This window comes from Phaseolus vulgaris, chromosome 11 (assembly GCF_000499845.2).
Source record: "Phaseolus vulgaris cultivar G19833 chromosome 11, P. vulgaris v2.0, whole genome shotgun sequence".
NCBI lineage: Eukaryota > Viridiplantae > Streptophyta > Magnoliopsida > Fabales > Fabaceae > Phaseolus > Phaseolus vulgaris.
The window spans coordinates 10,251,477-10,277,722 of NC_023749.2; the positions used below are offsets into that span (position 1 = coordinate 10,251,477).

General features: G+C 30.9%; 1 protein-coding gene and 1 pseudogene across 1 annotated transcript; one reads left to right on the plus strand and one right to left on the minus strand.

The window, feature by feature from the left end:
* Positions 1–2,602: 2,602 nt before the first annotated feature.
* Positions 2,603–5,393, minus strand: LOC137831119 (aluminum-activated malate transporter 2-like). The gene is made up of 6 exons (XM_068638662.1): positions 5,034–5,393; positions 4,764–4,904; positions 4,329–4,601; positions 3,888–4,018; positions 3,641–3,784; positions 2,603–3,289 (listed from the first exon to the last, which is right to left on the minus strand). The coding sequence occupies exons 1-6, from the start codon at positions 5,305–5,307 to the stop codon at positions 2,819–2,821; spliced, it is 1,434 nt and encodes a 477-aa protein (XP_068494763.1). The 5' UTR covers positions 5,308–5,393; the 3' UTR covers positions 2,603–2,818.
* Positions 5,394–25,110: 19,717 nt separating this feature from the next.
* Positions 25,111–25,216, plus strand: LOC137811580 (small nucleolar RNA R71; annotated as a pseudogene).
* The last annotated feature ends 1,030 nt before the right edge of the window (positions 25,217–26,246 follow it).

Consider the following 26,246-nt stretch of genomic DNA (forward strand, 5'->3'; position numbering starts at 1 on the left):
ACCAGAATTGCTCACCAAGTGATATGATGTTCTAGAACAACTCTTAACAAATTAAACACAACCATTTTAATGATATTGTCATCTCGGGATTCACGAAAACTCATTATCAACCAATTTTTAATTTTCTTTCAAGTATCTTTTAATCAAACCAAGAAATGCATAAATTTTATTCAATTCAATAAAATATTTATAAGTTTATTTTACTATTTTAATTTGTATACTTCAATAAATACAATAAATACATATATGTAAACTAATTAAATATTATGTGAATGGTAAGATAATAAATAAAAAAAATAGTAACTATAATGTTATCTTAAACTTTGAAAAAAAAAGTTAAATAGAAAATAAACTTTCAAAATTACCAAATGAATAAAGGAAATATTACCTCTAGCAAAGATTACCCATAAATGATAATATGACGAACAATAACGGTCATGCAAAGCTTAATTAGAATAAACACTTTCAAAATATGTTACAAATAACTATAAATAGTAGCATCAATTTTACTAAGTTTGAAAAACACTCTAACCTAAATAAAACAAAGGCTTCTGAAATTGTTTAAAACTCTTTTATCCCTTTAAATAACAATTAAACAACTATCATAAATCATCCACCTGTTTAATTCATATTCTACTCGAATTACGAGTTTGGAAATTTGTATTATTATTTCTTTTGAGTTACCTAGTTAATTATTTTATAAACAAATTATTATTTTTTATAATTAATTATTATCTATTTATTTACTTAATCATTTTGTTAGAGGAGATAAATCTCAATATTATATTTAAAATATATTTATAAGTTACATATCATCAATATATAAAGTTTAAGAGGTAAATGTGTATTTCTAATATATTACTCAATTACAACTATTTGATATCACCAAATGTAATAAAAAAATTTATTATATAACTAATTAAAATATAATCTCATAAATCTTATATAATAGCATAACTATAATAAAGAGACCAATTTAAGGTGTATCAATATTCAAAATTACCAAAATTACCTTAGAGTATATTTTTAATGCTACCGTGAGCTGTATTTAACTATTCTAATAATTATTAATCAATTATAAATTATTTCAACGAAAAAAATAATTAATAAAATATTAAATATTGACATCAAAGTAGATAATTTTATTCAAAGTTATAATTGAGTATTTGTAAAAATATAATTAAAATAAGATTTAAAGTTAGACATTTATAAGAAAGTAGCATTTAAATATTATATAAAGCATGCAGGATATATCAACATAAATTTTTATGATGTTATACGAGATTGATAAATGCACAAAGGTATTATACATCTTAACAATTAAAATCAAATAACGTGTGTGTGTGTGTATATATATATATATATATATATATATATATATATATATATATATATATATATAAAGTTGAAATTAAAGGACATCCACTTACATTAAATAAGATAAAACATGAAAAAGTTTGATAATTATTAAATTTAAATATAAATGTCTGTATTATAATTTAAAATCTGGTGAAAGGTGATGAACACCGTTCCTAGTGATATGTGTGTGCGCATATCTGCCTTGTGTGAATAGTGTGCGTACGTACATGTAACAGCTTTTCTTTTCTTTTATTTTTTAATGTGTATCTCAGTGCTTTTTTGCTGTGAGATAATTTTTACATTTCTAGTTGAATTATTGTATCTCGTATTATAATGTTAATGAGATGCCACATAAAATTAATTTTTTTTATCTAGAGTTGGATATAAAGATATAAAGGTTATAGTGAGAGATGGAGAAAGACCAATTTCTGGAAATATAACATAATATATGCAAGAATAAGTATTTTTCCAGAAAATAATTGCATGTTTTATATTCTACTTTTTTCAATGGTTGAGAAAATTTGTTGCAGATATTTTTGAAGACTCTAGAATATATATATTCCTTCTTTTATGATGCATGATTATATAGAGGTTGGATAATGTTTGATGAATAATGGCCACAACTATGGAGGTAATGAAAAATGATCTCCACCATAGCTAATTGACTAGATAACCACCTCTGTGATTTCTGTGGTATATTACATCCATAGCAAAAGTAAATATTGAGTATTTAGGGGTTTATTTTTAGTAAAGAAATTTAACAACAACAAGCATTGCCATAAATGTAGTGTTATGCATATGATATGACACTCTATGCATTGGTTTGGTGAAAGCAAAAATTATCTTTTTTTCATTGAATTAATGGGACGGTGAAAAGCATGAACCCACTAATTAGATCACTCCACTTTCTTTCCAACTGAGAAGAAGTAACATGTCATGTGCCATAGATACTCATCACCACCATACCTATCTGCATGTAGGCAGAACTAAAATAATCCTCCCTAGTTTAAGAGGAATAATCATGATAAGTGCTTGATTAATGAAATCAAGTTTCTTAATTATGATAACTTAACTCAAAGAGGTGATTGTCAAGCATGTGATTTCAAAAGTAATCACCATCAGTTGCTGGTTTATTATGATTTTAAAGAGTTGATCATTTTACTTGTTAATATGATTTGTTCCAAGCAAAATAAGATTATGTAGAAAACAACTAAGGATTAAAATGGAGAGTGCAAAATATCAGTTAAAATGATGAGAATGATGTTCAGTAATGAAATGAAATCCAGATTACAAATTTGACATTATTGTACATAAGATACCCCTCACGGTTTAGAAAACATAAGGGTATGCCTTCAAAATACACTATATGGTGCAATTAATGCACCATTATTTTTTGTTGTGAATAAGTTGAAGCAATGATATATATTATTACAATGTTTACGTGTAGTAATTGTCAAACTCAAACTACGTTTGATTTTTCACTATCTGACACAGCCAGTGCTGACTCCTCAATTAGAATAACGACTTGAAGATGATCAGTTTTGGGAACCGATTCATCACATTCACAGTGTGAAGATTGTGATGGTACTTTAGGGGATTTATCTGTATCTACAACCTCAAAATTTGCGAGGGTGGCAAGATCATTCACCGAATCTGCTATTTTCTCTGTGATTTCCAAAATATCAATCAGTAGTGAAGCCACTGTTGCAGCTGGTATAAGGGATAAAAGGTCAGTTTGTTTCCTTGAACTTGATTGGAGCAGTGACTTGAGGCTCTTCACTGCAGCCTTTGCGTTTGCAACATGTGTGTCTGAAGAAGATGGCCTAGTCATTGTTCTAATTGATGATCCTAGTTCCTTAAAGGCTTTGCTAGATTCCAAACTCATTTCTGAGCATAACTCTTGGATGGTGGAACGAAATTCATGGGACCCCTACAAATGTTGAGACAAGTAACATGTCAATATATATGTAATCATCATGACCCATAATAAAGTTTATATTCAAATACATGCAAACTCATTTGGTTGTAAAAAAATAGAACCACAATAGTTAAAGTTCCAATTATTTATTTGTTCTGTCACATAGATGAAAACATTATTACATAGTTCATAATTACTATAATTGAATATTGCAGACTTTTTATGTATCAGGTAAAAGATTGATCAAGACAATTATATATAATGGTATGTAAAAACTTTTTTCTTTACAACCTAATACTGTTCAATGATATTTTTATTGGACATGTTAAGAAAAGGTGTATTAATTAGATTCATGATGAATACTTTGATATCGGAATTGATGTGTGCATCTAGAGCTTCCATTCGATATGCACATTGGCGAGAAAGAGCACCAATCTTGAGGTATAGGTCCCAAGGATGACGAAATCTAAACTTGCCATGACCTGGCTCCCATTTTGCAAAATTGGCCTGCACAATAAAGAAATGAAGTTAAATTAGATGAAACATGTGCATGCATGAGATTTTGATTTAGGTGAAGAAGTATGAAGGGAAATATACACAGAGCACTCACCAAAGAGTCATCAAGACTTTTAGAATTGAGAACCTTTTTATAACCTTCTAAAAATGATTTGTCTTTAGAATCTCCTTTGCTGTCTTCAGATTCTCCTTCTTCTGGTTGGTCGAAGTATTCATGTACAAAAGCTGTAAAATATATAACAAGTTATGTATGATTCAAGACAAGTTTTCCATTTTGTTGTTACAAAGATAGCACTGTATATGTGTATATATATATATATATGTATATATATATATGTATATATATATATGTATATATATATATGTATATATATATATATGCGTATATATATATATATGTATATATGTATATATATATATATATATATGTGTGTATATATATATATGTATATATATATAGCCTTTTGATTTTGGTAAATGTAATATTATTATGTATAACTTTATCCAGATGCAATTTCTACTATCTATAGCTGACCTTCCATGAAATCGCCAAGTATTTCCAACTTGTGAGCAATGGAATAGTGGAACTCTTCACCAGCCCACACAGGGCAAACAAAAATGGAAATCATCACACAAGCTGAACCCCCTATAAATATGGTCGAAAGCCTCTTGTGTGCCATTTCCAACACTTCAACTTCTCGAAAACCAGACACTGATATCAGAGAGAATGTCAAGATGAATATAAGCATCCCATAATCATATCTCGCCTTCACTTTCGGAAAAAACCTTATAAATGATGCTATGGCAGCTGCAAAACAAAAAACAATAACGATCAAAACTATATACTGTATGATTGATTTAAAATAGCTTCCCCTACAGCCGTATTCTTTTGGCTTTTTTCTTTTCTTAAAGCTTCTTCGTCATTGTTGTTATTTGGTTTATTTATTAAGTATATATAACTTCTTTTCACCTTGCACAAAGACAAATGCACCAATCAATATTGGTTCCCCTGTTGCTCCCGAAAGGCTGGCCAAGTAATGAGCCCCAACACCAAGAGCACCAGCTGCCAATGTTGCAATGGTCCTATTCAAACCTTTTCCTAGAGTGGCTCCTAAAAATGTGCCATAAATTACAAATACAATGGTTAATTTAACTGTGGAATAAATTAAAAAAAAACAAAACCAAAAACATGGTTTTGTGCATCATGATCATTGATTAAAATATGAACAAATTAGCTTACCGACTGTGTACTCAAAAACTACCACTACAGTCATCACAGCCCACATTGCTGATAGACCAAAGTTCTCATAGAGTGGTTGATAGTAATAGAAAAGAGAAACCAGTGAGATTGCAAGCCCCACTTTTAGTGAATGAATAACTTTTCTAGGATCATCTTGGGCTATCTCTTTGGTTAACTTACAAATTCCCAACACCTTCTCCTTAAGAACTTTTGGCATGACCAATATTCGACCAACTACCCCTGCTTTCTCCTGGTTTGTGTTTGGAGACGCCATCTCTCTTGAAAGTAAACAACAAGCAACGAGGAACAAAGATAGATATGATGCTGTTGTTGCTTAATTAGGTTCTACACTAGCCACGTTCCATGTTTATTTATAGAGTGAGAGTGGCAAGATAAAGCACCTGATTCAGTGTGTGGGGAATAATATTTTAATGCAAGTAATAAACATTAGTTAGTGGCTTAACGCGCTTAATAGTTGTACGGTGAGAGTACAAAGACTATCCAAATACAAAAAGGGGTTTGAACTCTGTAAGGTGGAAAAAAAAGGTAGGAGAGGAGAATTGACACAGACCCTTAATAAAGAAAATAAATAGATTGGTGCTATGCGACAAAAGTTTACAATAATGGTGCATTTTAGACGTGTGTGGATTGTGTTACATGTTGCCCACAAGCTTAGAATTGCAACAAAACTGATGGCTGGAGACACTTGGCTCCAGTGACAATTTAAATCAGGAAGGTGAAACAAGAATTGCACCCACTTGGATGTATTCAAGTGGTGAAAACTGGAAAATTTTATTGGAGTACAGCTTAAGTGGTAAAAAAGTTTGTATGAGATGACTGTAGCTAGCTGTAATATTTTTTGTCATAAAAAGAATAGGATATGTACAAGGAATTGAGTAGTAGGACCTAAAGTTTTAACATTAAGATAAAGTTTTTAGAGCTTATCAATGGATCATGGTAGGAGAGGGTGTTGAACTCATAATTGTCTTCAATCTTCTAGGAGAAACAGTCACATGCACAGGCCAAGTTACATTACAGGGTCCCCTTAACATCAGCTTGTAATTAAGGACATGGCCATCCATATATAATTATTTGTGACTTACTATCATTTTCAACTGTTGAAGTTCGTCTTATACAACATCAGCGATAGAAAGGCAAAGGTTTTGATGAAAAGGACGAGTCCTTGATGATTCAATGGAATTTATGACACGGGGATTTTATCTGTATCTTGGAATGTCATTGTTCGTGGAAGCCGGAAGGTAGGTCCAGCGGCTAAACCCTATGTAATTAATGGCAATAGTGAGCATGCAGTTGCAAACAATTATTCTCAATCAGGACTTGCTAATAATATAAAGAAATAGTGTTTGGATGATGCCCTTTTATACAAAGATTCATTAGCCCATAATTCAAGTCACCACTTTAAATTGAAATTCTGTCTTCTTTCTTACATATGAATGATGTGGTTTTATCGTATATATGAATCATGAATTTGATCATTCAACTTTGTATTCTTATATAGACAGCCTGTAACAACTAATATAACTAAAATAAAAGTCAGTGCAAAATGTAAAAACTACTTTTTATTTAATGTGTTTTTACCATTAGACGTATGCGATGGTATTTTTGAAATTAATTTCATTTACGAATGTGGCTATTTTTAGTAGGCGCGCTTCAGAGTTAGAGTAAAAAATGATTTAAGAATGTGGTTATTTTTAGTAGCCGCATTCTTAAATCATTTTTTACTCTAACTCTGAAGCGCGCCACTTACACTTTTCGTACTTTCTTCCTTTTCTTTCGCTTCGCGTTTGCTTTGTGCTCACACCTCTTCTTTTGCTTTGCGTTCGCTTCCTCGTGCCACTGTAAGTTCTCGAGCTCTGTTGCTTCTTCTTGTTCGTCTCTTCTTCTGCATTGATCTTTTCTCTTACTTTTTTTTTTTATGCATTGGTTGAGGTACTGTTTCATTGCCTTCACGCTTCTTGGGTGTGTTTTTCTTTGCTCCGTCTGTCGTTGTTGTTGATCCCGTGCCACACTTCACCAACGTTGCCTTCACGCACAACATTGGTGGTGTTTTAAATTTTTTTGAAATTTTTTTAATGTTATGAATTTGTTTATTTTTTATTTATTATAATTTGTATTTTTTAAAATTTATATTATTTAGTATTTATTATAATATTTATTATTATTAAATTTATATTATGTTAGTTATTAGTTTAGAATAGAATTATCGTGTTGGTATTGAGTCTGAGGGTGTTCGTCCATTGGCAATTGATACGCGTTGGTATTGAGTCTGGGGGTGTTCGACCCTCGGCAAACGCATGAGATAGAACACATATTAGAACCACTTGAATGCTATTACAGAATATAATGGATCGAAATTGGATTATTTCTCTTCGCATAAGTGATGAGTATGAAAGAGGAGTAGAAGAATTTATACAATTTGCGCAACGTAACGCGAATAATAGTGGTCATGATGGAGCAACGATGAGGTGTCCGTGTATTAAGTGTTTGAATGGAAGGATACTGGATGCTAAGATAATTAGGGAGCACCTTCTATATGATGGGTTTCTTCGATCTTATACAACTTGGACATGGCATGGTGAATTATTAAATTTACCACGTGTTTCCGTAACTGAAGAATATGTAGGGTCCAATATGGATGTTGCAGTACATGATAATGTAGATGATGATCGATTGGAGCACATGATCGATTGGAGCGCATGGATATGGAAGTATGTCAAGCGATGTTGAGACTTCATTGTATCCTGGGTCAACTAACTTCACACAGTTGTCGACAATGTTAAGATTGATGAATTTGAAGGCAATAAATGGATGGACTGATAAAAGTTTCACGAAATTGTTTCAGTTATTGAAGAACATGCTTCCAAAGGGAAATACTCTACCTAATCGTAATTACGAGGCCAAAAAGATTCTTTGCGCAATGGGTATAGAGTATAAAAAGATACATGCATGTTCTAATGATTGTATATTATACAGGAAAGATTTTGAATTGTTTAAAAAATTTTCGAGGTGTGGGTTATCACGTTATAAGTTGAAACAAAAAGATGATGATACTATTGAAGAGATAAAAAAGCATGGACCCCCAATGAAGGTTATGAGGTATTTTCCCATCATTCCAAGGATGAAACATTTGTTTGCAAACTCAAACGATACTAAGAATCTTATATGGCATGCAGATGAGAGGAAATGTGATGGCATGTTTCGACATCCAGCTGATTCTATTCAATGGAAGAAATTTGATGATGAGTTTCCAGAGTTTAGTAAAGAATCAATAAATATCTGACTTGGTTTAGCTAGAGACGAAATGAATATGTTTGGTAATATGAGTACAAATCACAATTCATGGCCTGTTTTACTATTTATTTAAAACTTACCTCTTGGATTGTGCATGAAGTGAATATACATGATGTTGTCTATGATGATATCTGGTCTGAAATAGCCAGGGAATGACACAAATGTTTATCCAAGTCCCCTAATTGAAGATTTGAAGTTAATGTGGGATCAGGGTGTTGAAGTATTTGACAAATTTGCTAATGAAACTTTCAAGTTGCATGTCATATTATTTTTCACCATCAATGACTTTCCGGCATATGGTAACTTATCAGGGTATAGTGTTAAAGGTCATAAAGCATGTCCAATATGCGAAGAAGACATCGATTCTCCACAGTTAAAACATGGAAGGAAGACGGTATATCTTCGGCATCAGAGGTTTCTTAAAAGTCATCATCCTTAGCGGAGGTTGAAAAAAGCCTTTAATGGACATCAAGAGACTAGTGGTCCACCAACTCCATTAACTAGTGTTGAGGTTTACGAAAAGGTAAATAACATAAAGCACACCTTCGGTAAGTAAAAAAAAATTCATTTGTGACAAACATTTGGAAGAAAAAATCAATCTTCTTTAATCTTTCATACTGGTCGAGATTAGAAGTCAGACATTGTATAGATGTAATGCATGTTTAGAACAATGTGTGTGATAGCTTAATTGGTACACTTCTTAACATTAATGGGAAAACGAAGGATAGTCTAAATGCTCGTTTAGATTTGATTGAGATGAACATACGAGGCGAGTTGGCACCGATAGAATGGGTAAGCATACATATTTGCCCCCAACCTGTTACACCATGCCAAAAGATGAAAAAGTAAGTTATTGTCAATGTCTAAAGCGTGTGAAAGTGCCACAAGGACATTCCTCAAATGTGAAGGGTCTAGTGTCAATGCAAGATTTGAAGTTAATTGGGTTGAAGTTGTTAGAATATATGGCCTTAAACGAGAGGAGGTGAATTGTTTAAGAGAGGTTTTTGAAATCTTTTTCAAGTTTAACAAAATTCTTTGTATGAATTCAGAACAGAAATTAGGTTAACCAAGAGTAAGTTCAATAAATCAGCAAAGCAGCAGAAAAACAATCAGTTGTTTCTGCGAAACAATCGGTTGTTTATACTAGTAAAAGCTAAAAACAGAATGTAAATGAGTTTAAGAGTAAGAGAAAGATACACCAACAGTTTATACTGGTTCACACTTAAACCAAGAGCTACATCCAGTCCCCAGAAAACCACTGGGTAATCCACTAAGTAATCAAACCAGATTACAACACACAATCCACCAAAGCAGTGACCTTGAACCCTTCAAGAAACACACTCACTTTGGCAATTTACACACCAAGAGTATTGATCTTGATCCCCTCAAGAGCACACAACATTGATTGGCAACACAACACCAGAATTACAGAAGGTTGAAAAGAGATTACACTTGTTTACAGAACAATCTGAAATCAATATAAATGCAATCCTATTCCACTCTCTTAGAAAACCCAAAGCTTTGATGTGAATGTTCAAATCTTGAATCAACTCTTTCACAACTAAAAAACTCAAATCTGTTTTTCTTATCTTGTTTGAAAACATAAACAAACTATTTATATTTTCCAAAGATTGGTCAAAGCATTTAATGAAGGAGCGTATTCAGTTGGAAATCATTTAAAGCACATTCAACCATCAAAACAGAATTATGTTAAGATTTTCAAAGAAACAATCGGTTGAAACCACGAAACAACCGATTGTTTGGTTTGGCAGTTAAGTCAACCAAACTTAAACAATTTTCAACCTTTTCAAAAACTCCTAAGATTAAAACAACTGGTTGATTCGACAAAACAACAGGTTGTTTTTCACTTAGTTTGAAAAACACTTTATTTTAAAAAGGATTTAAAACACATTAGCTTTAGATTCAACAAAGGAGTGGATTACAAATAAAACTACCCAAATCCCTCCCAAAACACAGCAGCAACACAGCCTTGCATCAAGCACAAAGGATTTGGATTCTTCAAAGCACAAGTTGACTTCTTCAAAGCACTTGATCACTCTTGATCAACAGAAGTCTCATGATTGTCACATCTTGATGCAACAGTTGTTGGCAGTAGCTATTCGTGGGATCTTACCAAAAAATGTTAGACATACCATAATCCGTTTGTTCTCATTCTTCTCTTCCATCTGTTGTAAAGTCATTGATCCATTAAAACTAGATGAACTTAAAGATGAAATTGTTGTTATCTTGTATGAATTGGAGATGTTTTTTTCTCCATCTTTTTTTAACATCATGGTTCATCTAGTTGTGCATCTAGTAAGAAAGGTTAGATTATGTGGACCAATGTACTTAAGATGGATGTATCCTGTTGAGCGGTATATGAAAATTTTGAAAGGTTATGTGAAAAATCATTATTGTTAAGAAGCTTCAATGATTGAAAGGTACATAGCTGAAGAAAGTATTGAATTTTGTTCACAGTACATGTCAAAAGCAAATCCAATAGGTCTTCCAGCTAATTCGTGGCACCATAGGCGTTGTGCAATCCAGAGAGGGGACTGGGTCTGAGATTGATACAGGGTTCACTACTCATCCATTACCACATTTGCGCCATGTAAAATGGAAGAGGACCCGAATTAAAAAGTCGGGTGCATTTAGTTCTGTTCAATCAGAGATAGTCTGTGAAAAAATTGTAAGTTATTAATATCCTCTTTTGCATTTATTTTAAAGAATTTATTATATTTAAAACTAATATGATTTTGGTCTCTTCCAGGATTCCTTGAGCTTCCAAGGTAATTTTTTCCCTGAAGTTCGTCACAATATCCTGATTGAAGCAATTGGACGACTTGAGCATTGTGGTCATCTTCGTGCAACTGGAAAAGGGGTTCGAATTAAACTATATTTTGGAGTTGCACCACAACACTTATCCTCCTCCCCCAAAGAGACCAAAGCATAAATGACGAGTAAGATACGTAAAGAATTAATGGAGCAGATGAGAAAGGAGGCTGATCGGATGAGGCTAGAGTTGCACCAGGAGATACTATCGCAACAACTTTGTGTTAAGCCGGCAATTCAGGCGCTTGTTAATCCCGCTCCCAAGAGCACAAAGGGAAGTTGTGTCGGCTCCTACCACATCAGGGGAGGATGTCATTGGCGAGACGAGCCAATGTGAGCTACTGGTAGAGGGCGACATGCTTCCTCAGGTGGTGGCCATTGGAAAAGTCTATAAAGAGGTCACCACCTTACATAATGTTCCTCTCTCCCCTGATGTGGCGAAGGTAACAGTTGAAAGAGTATAAGTACCTGATGCTCGTGTTCCACTACCCTCAGATGATGTAACCACTGTGGTGTTGCATTTCAGACATTCGTAGCCTGCCCCAAATACCTCATTCGAATTATGCCAGAACCTCCGGTAATAATTTCATTTCATTATATTAATTTATATTTATATATTACATATAATTTAATACTAATGTTCTTTATTTTGTAGAAACCTTGTCGGAAATCAAGTCTGAAAAGGAAGCATGAGGTTTCGATTGATGATCTTATAACTTCCTTAGCTATAGTTGCTAAAAAGATTGATCGAGATCCTCTTGAAGTTCCATGGGATGGTACGTTTTTTTAAATAAACACTGAGTTGTCACTGTACATATACATGTCAAATTTGTTCTAATTTGTGGTTGGGGATCAGGAGCTCAATATAAATATAATTCATTTTTTTATGATGTAAGTATCTTTACCTATATTTCAATTTACTTTATGTTAAATTAGCATTGATTATGCTTTAACTAATAACTTGTAGGTTTTTGAATGGTGTTTCTATCACTGAGGGGAAGGAAAATGTGTATGGATTCTTAGATCTCACATATACTAATCCCACTGGAACAAAGGCAAATGAAATCCAATCATACATCACTAACACCCTGGAAAAGGAAGGAAAAGAAATTTATTTATGCCCTTATATTAAAGAGTAAGTTTAATTATATGTCTTCAATTATTATTATTTCATGTTTTAAATATTTACTAACTCTTTTCATGGATAGTTACTTGTCTTATCAATGGTTGATAAGATTGTTGTGTGGTTCTATTCCCTACACAAGAAGATATCCACAAGTCTTAAGAATATCATTGATAGGTAAGTACACTATACACTTTCGTATGTTACTAATTAAGCATCTACTAACTCGGTTTTTTGTATTAATCAACTCATGACGTGGATATAACATCCTAAAAGGTCGTTCCAGTTCAAATTTTCAAAATCTGAATTGGATAAAACTAAAGGTTTGTGATTTTTTTTTCTTTCTCTTTTCATTGTTTATCAATATTAATTTTAATTATTTATTGAATTATAGTGTAATAAACAACCATGAAGCTATGAGTGTGGCTATTACATTATGCAATGGATGATTACCATTGTAAGACTAGGCCTTAAAAGTGATTGGCATGAGGTAGCATGATGGTTACTAATCTTTATAATTCTTTAACATATATGTACATCTTAAAACTAATTTATGTCAATCGTATTTTGTAATGCAGTTCTTCACGGATGAGCAACCAATATCTTCGGAAGCCATATAGCATATGTGAGACATTCTTGGTCCACATATTTCCTATATTTTTATAACTCTTGGATAGCTGATGATCAATAATGTAGTGTAGAAATTAGATATCTATATATATATATATATATATTAGTGTTTGTAATACAATTTTATGAATATATAAAAATTGATTATCTGAATTTATGTATTTTTCTGGTTGGGTTATAATTGAACATGTTAATTTATATGAGAATTAGAATTAAACAGATTGAACTAAAAAAACAATGATTTACAACGATGACTATTTACTATAGCCGCATTTATAAATCCAGCTTAAGATTTATAAATGCGACTTTTTACCATAGTCGTATTCGTAAATGTCATTCATAAATGTGTTACTCCTCCCTGGATAAAACCATTCAGAAGCATATAGCGGTTATTTACCATAGCCGCATTTATAAATGGCATTTATGAATGCGGTTATTTAGCCGCCTTTTTATATCTTCGATTTAAGACTACGTGTACGACAAATGCGGTTATATAGCCGCCGTTTTAAATATAAATTACTGGTTGTTGTTTGGCCTTTCTGCACCAGTGCTAGATTACATTAGATTACATTTCTCTACGTTAAAGATTCTCTTATTCTAAATAAAATTGGAGTAAAAGTCAATAAGATGACATTTAAAACACATCAATCCAAGAAAAAGTAATGATAAAGTAATAATAACGATATTAATATCATAGAATTTTATTACTTTGCTGATAGCAAATGAGGATTAATTGGAATTCGTTCCTTTTTTTTGTCTTTATAAAACCTACACATTACAAAAGGTTCTTTTGTTTGACTTTCTCTCTTTATTTAATTTTTCATTCTTTTGGTTTAAACTCTCAATATAGTTGCTTAGGTTACTCTTGAGAGTTTCTTTATTTTTTATTTTTTTTTTGTATGAATTTGGTTTAATTCTCCATATTCTTTTTTATATTATTTTTCATGTGATAGCACGTGTTGTTTAGGATAAATTTTATAAAGATGAGTTTTATAATAAAAACTTTTGTTTCAATTTTCAATTATCACTTACAATTAATTTTAAATATCAATTCTATAACTAATTGGTAAGTTAAAATTATCACGAGGATCAATTCTGATCTAACATCACCTATGTAAAGAAAAATATATATAACAATATAATACAATGAATAATGCAACACAATAAAAAGTGAGGAATTAGGAAAAAACAATATAAAATAAAAATTATGATAATGATCAAGGATATTTGTTTAGATTTCACTTGAAATATTTCAATCGACTTATAGTTTCTATGGAAGGTTATGTATTTAACATTTTCTTTATAGATGTAATTAAAAATAAATTTTACTTCAAATTTCAATTGACTTATAAATTAAAACCTAATTTTCTTTATTAAACTTTACACTTCACTTTAATTCTACTTATTTTTTTAATTGTACCAGTCGATACTTGACAAACGAGTTTCGGGTATGTTGACTAATCGACCGAGTTAAATAACATCTCAAGACACGCAATAAATGACAGTAATGATAGTTACAATAGCACTTAATGAGTCACATTCATATCCCAAAATATGCAGGAAATATCTCTAACAAATCAGCTAAATATTGATTAACTGAAAGATGGTACAAATATTCTTCAAATATTCCAACATACCAATATACCTCCCTATTAATCAGAGATTACGATGCATCTTATGTCGTCCATGGCACTACTTAACGTAAAGCAGGAAAAGGAGGAATCCTTGTGTACATTCATAGGAAGATTAAGTAGAGTTCATATGGGCATCCAAAATCTCATGCCAGAGATAGCCATGCATCACCTAGTCTTGACAATCCAGCCCGGTCGGTTTATCGAAAGTTTGATTAAGAGACCAGCCAAAAATCTTGACGAACTAAGCAACTGAGCAACTAAGTGCATGCAGATAGAGGAATTGACCGACTTTCACATAAGCGTTCGATCCGAGAATGGAGGAGATAAAAGGAAAGAGAAGGACAGAGGAAATCGACCTACCTTTGGTCGTTCGGACAAGAACAGAGAAAACCAAGGGCCTCGATTTCTTACTTACACCTCATTTAATGCTGCAAGGGGTAAAATGATGGACGAGGCACTACAAGTTAAACTGATTCTGGCCCTAAAGCAGCTACAAAGTTTGAGAAACGGTGATATGTCTAACCACTCTCAATACTACAACAACTTTGGCCATACGATCGAGCGATGTCAAGCACTGAAGGACAAAATAAAGGATTTTATTAAACCCGTCATCTGCGCAAGTTTGTTCAGACAAGCACCAACTTGTACCGATCTCCGGAAAGGGAAAGGTACCCTTCTAAGGACCGGAAAGAACAGTACGTACAACGCGGGCGCGGAGGATCACATTGTTTTGATGATGACAAACATCCAACCAAACAGAGAAGAACGAGTGCAAGCCCTATACATAGGACTCGACCATGGAGTGAGAGTGCTCAAAGGAATGATAGATCGAGGTGCAGTGTATGGGAGGTCATCAACATGATAACCAAACCAATCCCATTCAAAAATGTCGATCGGAGGGAGGAACGAATTCGTAAGAGTCCTTCCCTTGAGAACCAAAACCCCAAATACACCACGGAGTACATGAATACTATCGTTGGAGGATTCGTTAGAGGTAGATGTTCCAATTCCACCCGGAAAAAGCACCTGCGGGTCATTCAGTCGATCCACTCGGTAACCACCAAACGTCAACCGAGGATGCAGCCAATCACCTTCACAGATGACGATTTCACTGCCATCAACCCAACCTTGGACGACCCCATGGTCATCACCATGGAAATAGATAAATTCACCATCATCAAGGTTTTGGTGGATCAAGGAAGCTTGGTTGATATTCTATACTGGAAGGCTTTCAAGAAAATGAGAATTCCATAATCAGAAATCCAACCCTATGACGAACAGATTGTGGCATTTTCTATGAAGTGGGTGGACATAAGAGGATTCATTGATCTGCACACTACATTTAGGGAGGAGGGTATCTTTGCAAAACAATAAAAATCAAGTATCTTTGGGTAAATGCATATACCTCTTATAACATATTGCTTAGACGGTCGTCCATATATTGCCTACAGGCAATAGTGTCCACTCCCCACCTTGTGATGCAGTTTCCATCGGCAACCGGTGACATCGTAACAGTTCATGTCTATCAAAAGACGGCTTGTGAATGTTATGTCGCGAGTTTGAAGGTTGAACCGACTAGTCAGTTATACAAGACCTCACCGCGCGGGATATAACCAAATTCAATTGCACCTGAGAGACAAAGAAAAGACAACGTTCATGATTGGCTGTAACAACTTCTATTATGAAGTCATGTCGATCGGCCTTAAAAATGCAAGTGTCACCTATCAATAACTAATGGACTACATTTTCAAGGGGAAGCTCAGTCGAAAAGTTGAAGTCTATGTGCTTGATATTTTGGTCAAATCCGACTCATGCCAACAACATATCAAAGACCTACAGAAAATATTTCAAGCCCTTCGCGACCATTGCATGAGGCTCAACCATGACAAGTGTGCGTTCAGGGATGAAGGATGAAATTGTTGGGTTTTATGCTCACTCATCGTGGCATAAAAGCAAACCCTTAGAAATGTAGGACGATCAGCAAGATGCGAAGCCCCGAGAATGTCAAGGAAATTCAAAGACTGATCAAACGACTTACAATGCTCTCTAGATTCGTACCAAGACTAATAGAGAGAACCAAGGCCATCATGCAATCACTACGCAAGGCGGCAATGTTCCAATGGACGCACAAGTGCAAAAGGATTTTTCTCCAATTGAAAGCTTTCTTGGCGTCACCCCCGGTTATTCAAAAGTTGAACGCCACGGAGCCCATAACTGTTTACCTCACTATCTCAGAGGACACAATTGATGCAACATTGGTTCAAGATGCTGAAAAGGAGGAGCAACCGTTTACGATCTCAGTCGGGTACTTCACGGTGTCGAGGTCCGATATCAGATGATTGAGAAGTTTGTCTTGGCCTTAGTGATAATAGCACGGAGAATGTGCATGTATTTTCAGAATCATCACATAATAGTTAAAACTGACTATCCGATAATGAAGATATTAGCAAAGCCAAATTTGGTCGGTCGAATTATCTAATGGGTCGTCGAGTTATCTGAGTTTTAGATTCAGTACCAACCTAGGGGAGCAATTAAATCACAAGATTTGGCTGATTTTGCAGTCGAGCTCAGCCTTCATTTGACCGAAGAGTAGAGCTCCCAATGATCTTGCATGTTGATGGGTCTTCCCAGAACTTTCATACATTCAAAGAACAAAAAGTCCATTTTCTATACACACTAATGATTTGTTCTAGGCCTTCGGAAAAGTAGTGAGATTGATCAGATAGCAAAGTTAAACATATCATTCGGCCAACAACACAACCTTAAACAGAATTTGAATTCCAAAAAATGACTAAACGAGAAAGGATATACACCAGCTAGCATCTGCCTTACTCAAACTTTGCATCCAACCCTCGAGATTTGTCTAGAATCAAAAAGCTCCAAAGTATAGCATGACTAACATAGAACCTTCCAGCTAGAAAGGAAGAACAATGCACCAGATAAAGTACCTAATCCAAGTATGAAAAATTAAGTTTAGGTACTTTCCGCCTCAACCAAGATCAACCTTATACCTGGGCTAAATGGAAAATCTCTTTAGTATCAACCTTCCCTTCCCTAAACATTATTTTTTTCCTTTGATCCCCAATGCTCCAAAGAATTGTTACCCAAACTTCCCTCTAGACTTAGTACTTCTTTGAACTAAATTGGGGTAAATAGAATTGTTGAAAGTGATGTTTAAAATTATTATGATTTGTTAATTGAATTCAACTCATATGTAACATGTACATCAGACCTCATAAACAATAATATTGATAATAATAATAATAATACTAATAATAATAATAATAATAATAACGACGTTTGTAACCCCTCGTGTTTATCTCATCTCTCTATCTCTCTTCCTTCTCTCTTCATTTTTTCTCTCTAATTTTCATCTATCCCAAGATTTGATCACAATTTGTAGAAGGTGAAGAGTTAAAAAACATTTTTATTCGACCAGATTTTCAAATAGAATAAATTCATTTTTACTCTAATGATCAGATTTGCAATAGGTGAAAAGTGTTTCTCTCAACTTGTTTTACCGCATACTGAAATTTGGTAATATTTGGATAACATGTTTTAGGTCCTTAGATTCAGAGTGATTTTCTTTCTTGAGCTTAAATTTTCAGTAGAATAAATAATTTTAGGTAAGGGAAGTTACATGTGTTTGAATAGAACCTTAGTGTAGTAGATTATAAGTTAATCTAGAAACTATATTATGTATGTTTAAGTATATAGTTATTTAAACTGGTTAATTTGAATGGTTTTGAGTGTATAGAATCGATTGAAGAAAGATGTTTGAACAAATCATAATTTGCATTAATCAATTTAGAATTATTTAGAAGTGGTTGTATTGAAATATTTGTAAAAAGATATTTGAAAATATAATTTGAGTATGCTCTTTAGACTCATTTACTAATATTTTCGTTTAAGTGAGATGATTCTTGCTTAAGCAAAAATTGCACTAAAAAATAGTCTTTTCAATCTAATTTTTGCTAAAAAAAATTCACTATTGAGCCCTTATTAAAATAAACATATTAATTTAAAATTTGATTAATATTATTAATAACATTATTATTATTAGTCTTAATAATAATATTAATATTATTAATAATATTAAAATTAATATCAATATTAATAATAATATTAAAATTAATATCAATATTAATAATAATATTAATATGAATAATAATAATCATCACAAATTTCTTTTGAAGATAATGTTTATAGGTGTGTTCATGAAACTTAAGTTCGATTCTCTCATACTCACAATTAATAATAAATAAATATCATAATAATAAATAAATAAAATTATTAATAATAATAATAAATACTAATAATAATAATATTTATGGTGTTTACTGCTAGAATTTTGACACTATAACAATACCTCACGAACTCATTTTCCTTAATTACTAAACATAAGAAAAAAAATTGATAAAAATACTAGACACTTCTAATTATAAATTTTGCAAAATAAGAGCAATATTTTTATTGTAACAATTAAAATAGAAAGCGTGGTTCTAGAAGAGAAAGCAAAAATATTATATTTCTTAATTATAAAATTAAAAACTTATATAATTTAAAAAATAAATAAAACACTAGTACAAAAATAAGAATCAATGACAACTTACTATGACAAGTATAGTTTTCCTGTCATAAAAAATGATGCGGTGACATTTTTGTAATAATCATGAAATTTATTATGACGGTTAAAATTCAAACTAACATAGTAAATATTTACTATGCCTATTCAGATGGAACCGTCATAATAAATTTTTATTATGTTATTTTTATTTTAACTGACATAGTGTTTTAAACTCTCAAACATTCAAAAAAATTTAACCCTAATGCTTTTGCGTGTTGTTTAGTCTCTTACACTGCAGCTTTTGTGTTTCTTCTTCGACACTACAGCTTCTGCATTTCTTCTTCCACACAAGGGCTTCCGCATTTCTTCTTCGACACTACGACTTCCGCATTTCTTCTTCCACATTACGGCTTCCGCGTTTCTTCTTGCACACTATGGCTTTTGCATGCTAAGCTTCTTCTTTCATACTACGGTGCTCAAGTTTCTCCTTCCACACTATGACGTTGAAGCTTCTGCTTCCACCCTACAGTAACTCTTCCACTTGTTCAGTTAAATCTAATGCGTTTCTGATTTTTTCCGAAACTTATTTCGTTCTAAAACTTGAGTTTCCATTTTTTTCCTCTTTTTTTAATCCCTAAATACTTCTTCTCTTTTGTACAGTGCTCATGGTGTCTATATTTTTGAATTCTGATAGTGTGTCATATTAAGTTGATATATAGCACACCCTATTCTTGAGTTCTTATTTAACGAAGGTAGTTGTTGCTAACTGCATATACTAAATTTGGGTATGGTTGTAAGGAGATATGGTACTCTTTTATTTGGGTTTATTTTATGGGATGAAATTGTAAATTTGTAAGGTTATATTAGAAGTTTGTGTGGAGGAGGAAGAATGATCCCAAGTTATTTAGGTTAGCAAATTGTGGTATTTGTCCTTAAGAACATGTTGGTGGCCTGTAAATATGTTGTAAATTCCCTTTCAAAGGTTTTAAGGATCTGCATTTTTGCTAGTAAATTTATTTCTGACGTTTTTCTACCTGAATTATAGACAGTCATGACTCTCCTATCCCCTTTCTCTCTGTGTGAATGTGACACAAATGATCATATGGAAACAATTTTTTGTCAATACTAGTTTATTATTTGGCAAAGCTAGACTTTGTTTTTCCTTTTTCCAAAGTGTTGGGGTGCAGTTTCCTCAAAGGGATCAAGTGACCCAATAAAATCGTCCTCATCCACAACTTAATGGGATTAATAATGTACCGAACACAAATCAGAGACATCAGCAAGTAGAGTCCCAAACTGTTGCTCCAAGAAGAAGAATGCTTATATTTATAGATTTCTTGACCTAGTTGTCATTCAGAGTATAGGAAATAAAGCGAGTGAAGTGCAAACATACTTAACAGAGACATTTCAAAATGCAGGCAAAGAAGTGTATTTAGCACCTTACTTGCATCAGTAAGTATATATTTTTAAATTACAGATAAATTAATTTGGAACTTATTTATTATTAATATTATTATAACTTGTAGGGGTCATTGGAAGCTGTTGGTCAATATTCCTCGTCATTTTCTCGTTGTTATTATGTGTTCATTGCATAAGAAAACTAGCACTTTGGCCATCAAACATTTACTAGATGCGTTTTCTATTGTATTATATTTCCTACCTTAATGATTAATATGAATTAACGAATGTTTACCTTTTTATAGGGCTTTGGAGGCTCATTCAAGATTACTAAGCCTTCCACATGTAGCTAGGAAGAAGATACAATTAATTGCACCTAATGTAACTTATTTGTCCTACCACTATTTAATTATGATATAAAATATCTTATATTTGTGTTTTAATTTGCAATGTTCACGTCAATCGGGAAGTTATGAGTGTGGATATTTTATAATGAAGCACATGCACACAATCATATCTGCAAACATTATTGACTCATGGAAAGAGGTAATAAAAAGTTTACTTAAATACCTTAATTATTTAGTTATGAATTTCACTTTTTATTGAGTAAGTCAAAAAAAATTTGTAGTTATTCAACGATCCATCTTCATTCAACGATAAAGATATGGAAGACATTATAATGCACTAGGCTTCATTCTTTTTAAGTGTTTCTGATAAGTTGTAAATTTCGTTAGTTTATTAATCAATGAATGAGATTGTTTGTAAATTGTATGCAATTGTCAGGATAACATTGATATGCAGGTGATTGTTATCAATGAATAGAGTAAAATTGATCAATGATTAAGTTTTCTTGAAATTGTATGCAATTGTCTGGAAACATTGATATGCAGGTGATTGTTATTAATGAATGGGGAAAATTTGATCAATGAATGAGTTTGTCTGGAAATTGTATGCAATTATCTGGATATGCAGGTGATTGTTATCAACTAATAGAGTAAAATTGATCAATGATTAAGTTTGTCTAGAAATTGTATTCAATTGTATGAAAACATTGATATGCAGATGATTGACATTAATGAATGGAGAAAATTTGATCAATGAATGAGTTTGTCTGTAAATTGTATGCAATTATCTGGATAACATTGATATGCAGGTAATTCTTATCAACGAATAGAGTAAAATTGATCAATGATTAAGTTTGTTTGGAAATTGTATGTAATTGTCTGAAAACATTAATAAGTAGGTGATTGTTATTAATGAATGGGGAAATTTTGATCAATGAATGAGTTTGTCTGCAAAATTGTATGCAGTTGTCTAAATAACATTGATATGCAGGTGATTGATATTAATGAAAGGGGAAAATGCGATCAATGAATGGGTTTGTCTGTAAACTATATGCAATGTTTTGGATAACATTGATATCCATGTGATTGTTATTAATGAATGGGGAGAAATCGATCAATGAATGAGTTTGTCTGAAATTTATATGCAGATGATTGTTATTAATGAATGTTGGAAATAGATAAAGCAATAATTTTTCTAAAAAAAAGCAAACTTACTATGATGGTTATTGCAATAGATGAGATAAAAAAAAGTCTTATTTACTATGACTAGGGTTGGAATATTTGTCATAGAAAACCACTTACTATGACGCTTATGATGGTAAATCGTATTTTCTATGACGGTTGTAGAAATACCAGTCATAAAAAGTTTTGTCTTAACATATTATGACAAATATTTTAAACATTTTATGACGGTTCATAGACAACAGTCATAGTAAGTCACTACTATGTCAGTTTTTCAACTGACATAGAAAGTGCAAACTTTTTATAACTCTTGATTCTATGTTATCACAAGAACTGTCATAAAAAATCATATAGAACCGTCATAAAAAAATATATTTTTGCACTAGTGAAACAATAAATATATATATATATGCAAATTTATTATTTATTATTTTATTAATTTTATAAATTATATTAAGTTAGGAATTTTTTTATAATAATAAAAGCCATTTGCCTTTTTTTTTCAAAACTTAACTCTCAACTATATTACTTTTTATATGATTAAAAGTCTAACTTTTTAATGTCAATAATTTTAAAACATGTGACTTTTAGTAAATAAACGTAACCTAATTTATAGTTAAGGTTGTCATATACTTTGGAGAACAAGGTCATCATTGGACATGTGTAATTAGAGACTCTAAATAATAATTGACCCAAATTGTTTTTCACTGAAATAAAAAAAAAGGAAAGTAACCTATAAATAAGAAGTCTTTCCATAACACGAAAAATATATATTCATTATAAAAACTGAACGGTCCAATTTGGACAATTATTAATAAATAAATAAACTTATGAGAAGTTCAAATCCATGAACATGCTCATATGGTATCATTAAATGTGAGCCTTCACAATCAATATAACCTATGTATAATTCTCATTATATTCATGCACTGGACTATTAAAGATACAACCAATTAAATATCTTCAAATATCACAAAAAAAACAATCAAGTGAAAAAATCATGGCAAGAACAAAACTACTAGTATATATACCACTCTTCACTTTTAGTTTATTTTTTATATTTTTTTACAATAATATGGTAATTATTCGTTTGGTATGCTAGTTAACTTTTGTGATAACTATATTTTGTAATAATTATATTTTATTAAAAAATTATATACACATGTATTTCCAATAATAATAATAATAAATCAGGTTACTAGTTCTCATGAGTGAATATGTCTTTAATGTATTTAATTAAATTTACATATTAATCTATTATAATTTAAACATATAATTGATTATATTGTGAATGGTAAAAAATATAGAAATAATGAATTCTTTTATATATCAATTAATATTAAGTGATTTAATCGATTATTATAAGTAATATTAAATAATTGTTTAAAGTTTGTCTTAAAATTCACAGAAATAATTATCACTGAAATAATAGATTAGATTGTTCTTACTGTATTTCTAAATTAATTAAGAACAATATAATTACTTATATCTTACAATTAACAATTAAATTTCTTACAATCATTTTTTGTATAAAAGGTTCATTGTATATCTCATAAGATAGTACCTATCAAAATAATTACAAACATACATTGACTTTCAAGGAATTTTCAATAAACAAGATAATGTAATCTTGTCACCATTTTTTTCTAAGAGTTTTGACTTGAAGGCTTTTAGAGAAAAATATTACATAATGTCTTATTCTTAATGTTTTTTGGAATAATCATCACTACAAGTTATATCTTTCTTTAACTTTATTTTGAATTTTTTGAATTTTTATATATAATTGATTATCATGTGTAACACTACAAGAAAATTATGAAATAGAAACTAAATTTTAGAGACCAAAAATAATTAGTTATTATAGTGACTAAATTAGATACCATTTTAGAGAGTAAAAACATTTTGGTTTTTAAATTAGTTTATATTATTGTTAAATAGTTTCTAAATTGGTGTCTAATTAGGAACCAAAGTTTTTGCTACCAATTATTCATATTCTATATTTGGTAGCAAAAACATTGGTTGCTAATCAGACACTAATTTATAAACCATTTAACAATAATAGAAACTAATTTAGAAACCAACAAATATTTTAGTCTCTAAAATGGTCTCTAATTTAGTTACTATAGCAACTAATTATTCTTTGTCTCTAAATTTTGATTTCTATGTCATGACTTTCTTGTAATGTAATTATAATCAAATATTTAAAATATTTGAAATAAAGGAATAAACTTATGCTAACTAAAATTGGATATAAATTCAGATAATATGAAACTAATAATGTAAAAAAAATTATGTCAATCTTCTTAATTCTCTTTTTTTATTTTTCAATTTTTCACATTATTTTGTATTTTCTTATTCTACATCTCTTAAACAAGAATTACAAGAAAAAAAATCTCAAATTTATTATTTACAAAAGTTTTAAATACTACTCCATCCTTTCCTAATAAGTCACAACCTATTTTTATTTAAAAAATAACAAAAATAATTATAAAATGACCATGGCATCTTTATTCCTTTCATTAAAATTAACGAAAAAACTAGTATAACTTTTTTGTGTGATAATTTAGTCGTCTTATTTTTTAAAAATGAGGTCTTTTTATAAATTTCCTGTCGAGTGATATGATGATTTTTTAAGTGTGGGTAAGGAAGGATATTTCTAAAAAACCATTAAAAATTAAAAAGTTGTTTGGACTCTATCTTTGAAAATTATATTTTACTTTCAATAAAAAAAAACATGGTATAATAATTTTTAAAAAAGTTATAAAAAAAATATTTATCATTTTAAGTTTTCAAACAAGAGTGCATTTTCTAACAACCCTTTATTATGAAGATCTTGTCCATCATGTTGGGCTTTATAATCAGTTGATGCCAATGCATCAATAATTATTGTCGCTTGTTCTACATCAAGGGTCATCATTGTGCCACCGCATCAATAATTATTGTCGTTTGTTCTACATCAAGGGCCATCATTGTGCCACCAGCTGCAGCATCTAGGAGCATCTTTATGTCAGATCTGAGACCATTCAGGAATATGCTCAGTTGAGAAATATCTTCAAACCCATGATTTGGGCATTTTCTCAATATCATCTTAAATCTTTCCCATGTATCACAAAAGACTTCATTTGCTCCTTATCTGAACATAGAGATTTCAGACTTTGCTTTGATGTAGCGAGAAATTGGAAAAAATCTTTGCAAAAATTTTTTCTCTACATCCTTCCTCATGCTTTCTTCCTAAAACATATTAGTGGAGAGAAAAAAAAAACAGAGAACTTTTTTTTTTCTTTAAAAAGAATAAAATAAAATAAAATAAATTTGAAGATAAAAATAAAAACAAAATATGTAAAATAAAATAAATACATAAATAAAACAAAAAACAAAAATAAACACTAAAATGACGTTAAGAGAAAATTAACAAAAATATTCAAAAAAAAAAATATAGATAAAATAAAAACTAAAAACAGAATAAAAGAAAACTCTAAAAACAAAAAATAACGTACTAAAAAAATAAAAAATAAAATAAATACTAGAAATAAAATAAAATAAAATAAAATAAAGTTAAAAAAAAATTGAAAACTATAATTGTAAACAACTAATATTCTAACTAACTAGCTTACGTAGAAATAAAAACTAAAACTAATAATAAAATATAATTAAAATAAATAAATAACAGTTACATAAACATAAATAAAACTACCTAAACTAATCCTAAAAAAACTAAAATAAAATATAATAAAACAAAATCAAAATCAAAATCAAAACAAAATAAAATAAAAATAAACTAAATTAAATTAAATAACGTAAAGAAAAGAAAAGAATAATATAAAATCAACAACTTTCCTTTTTTTTTAAAAAGCAAATCTATACTAAAATCAAATCAAATCTAATTTTAATAAAATAAACAAAATCAAAACAAATAAAAAAATAAAATATTTACAATATTTAGGAAATTATATTCAACAAATCAAATTTGTTCTCCGACAACGGCGCCAAAAACTCGATGACTTTTTACGGCAAGTGCACCACGTTTGTCAGAAGTAATAATTGTCCCTAAGGACGGATATCGATCCCACAAGGAACAGTGAATTATCAAGTACAATAATCCTTAAATATAGAACAAAACAATTAAAAGTGTATTGAGAGTGGTTGTGTTGGCGATGATCAATAAGAAAACAGACAAAGAATTAATTGTTT

Coding starts and splice junctions, on each gene's coding strand:
- LOC137831119 (XM_068638662.1), bottom strand. CDS start 5,307: ATGGCGTCTCCAAACACAAACCAGGAGAAAGCAGGGGTAGTTGGTCGA. Junction 4,019..4,328: donor ACTTGGCGATTTCATGGAAG/GTCAGCTATAGA, acceptor TATATTTTACAG/CTTTTGTACATGAATACTTC. Junction 3,785..3,887: donor AAAGTCTTGATGACTCTTTG/GTGAGTGCTCTG, acceptor TTTATTGTGCAG/GCCAATTTTGCAAAATGGGA.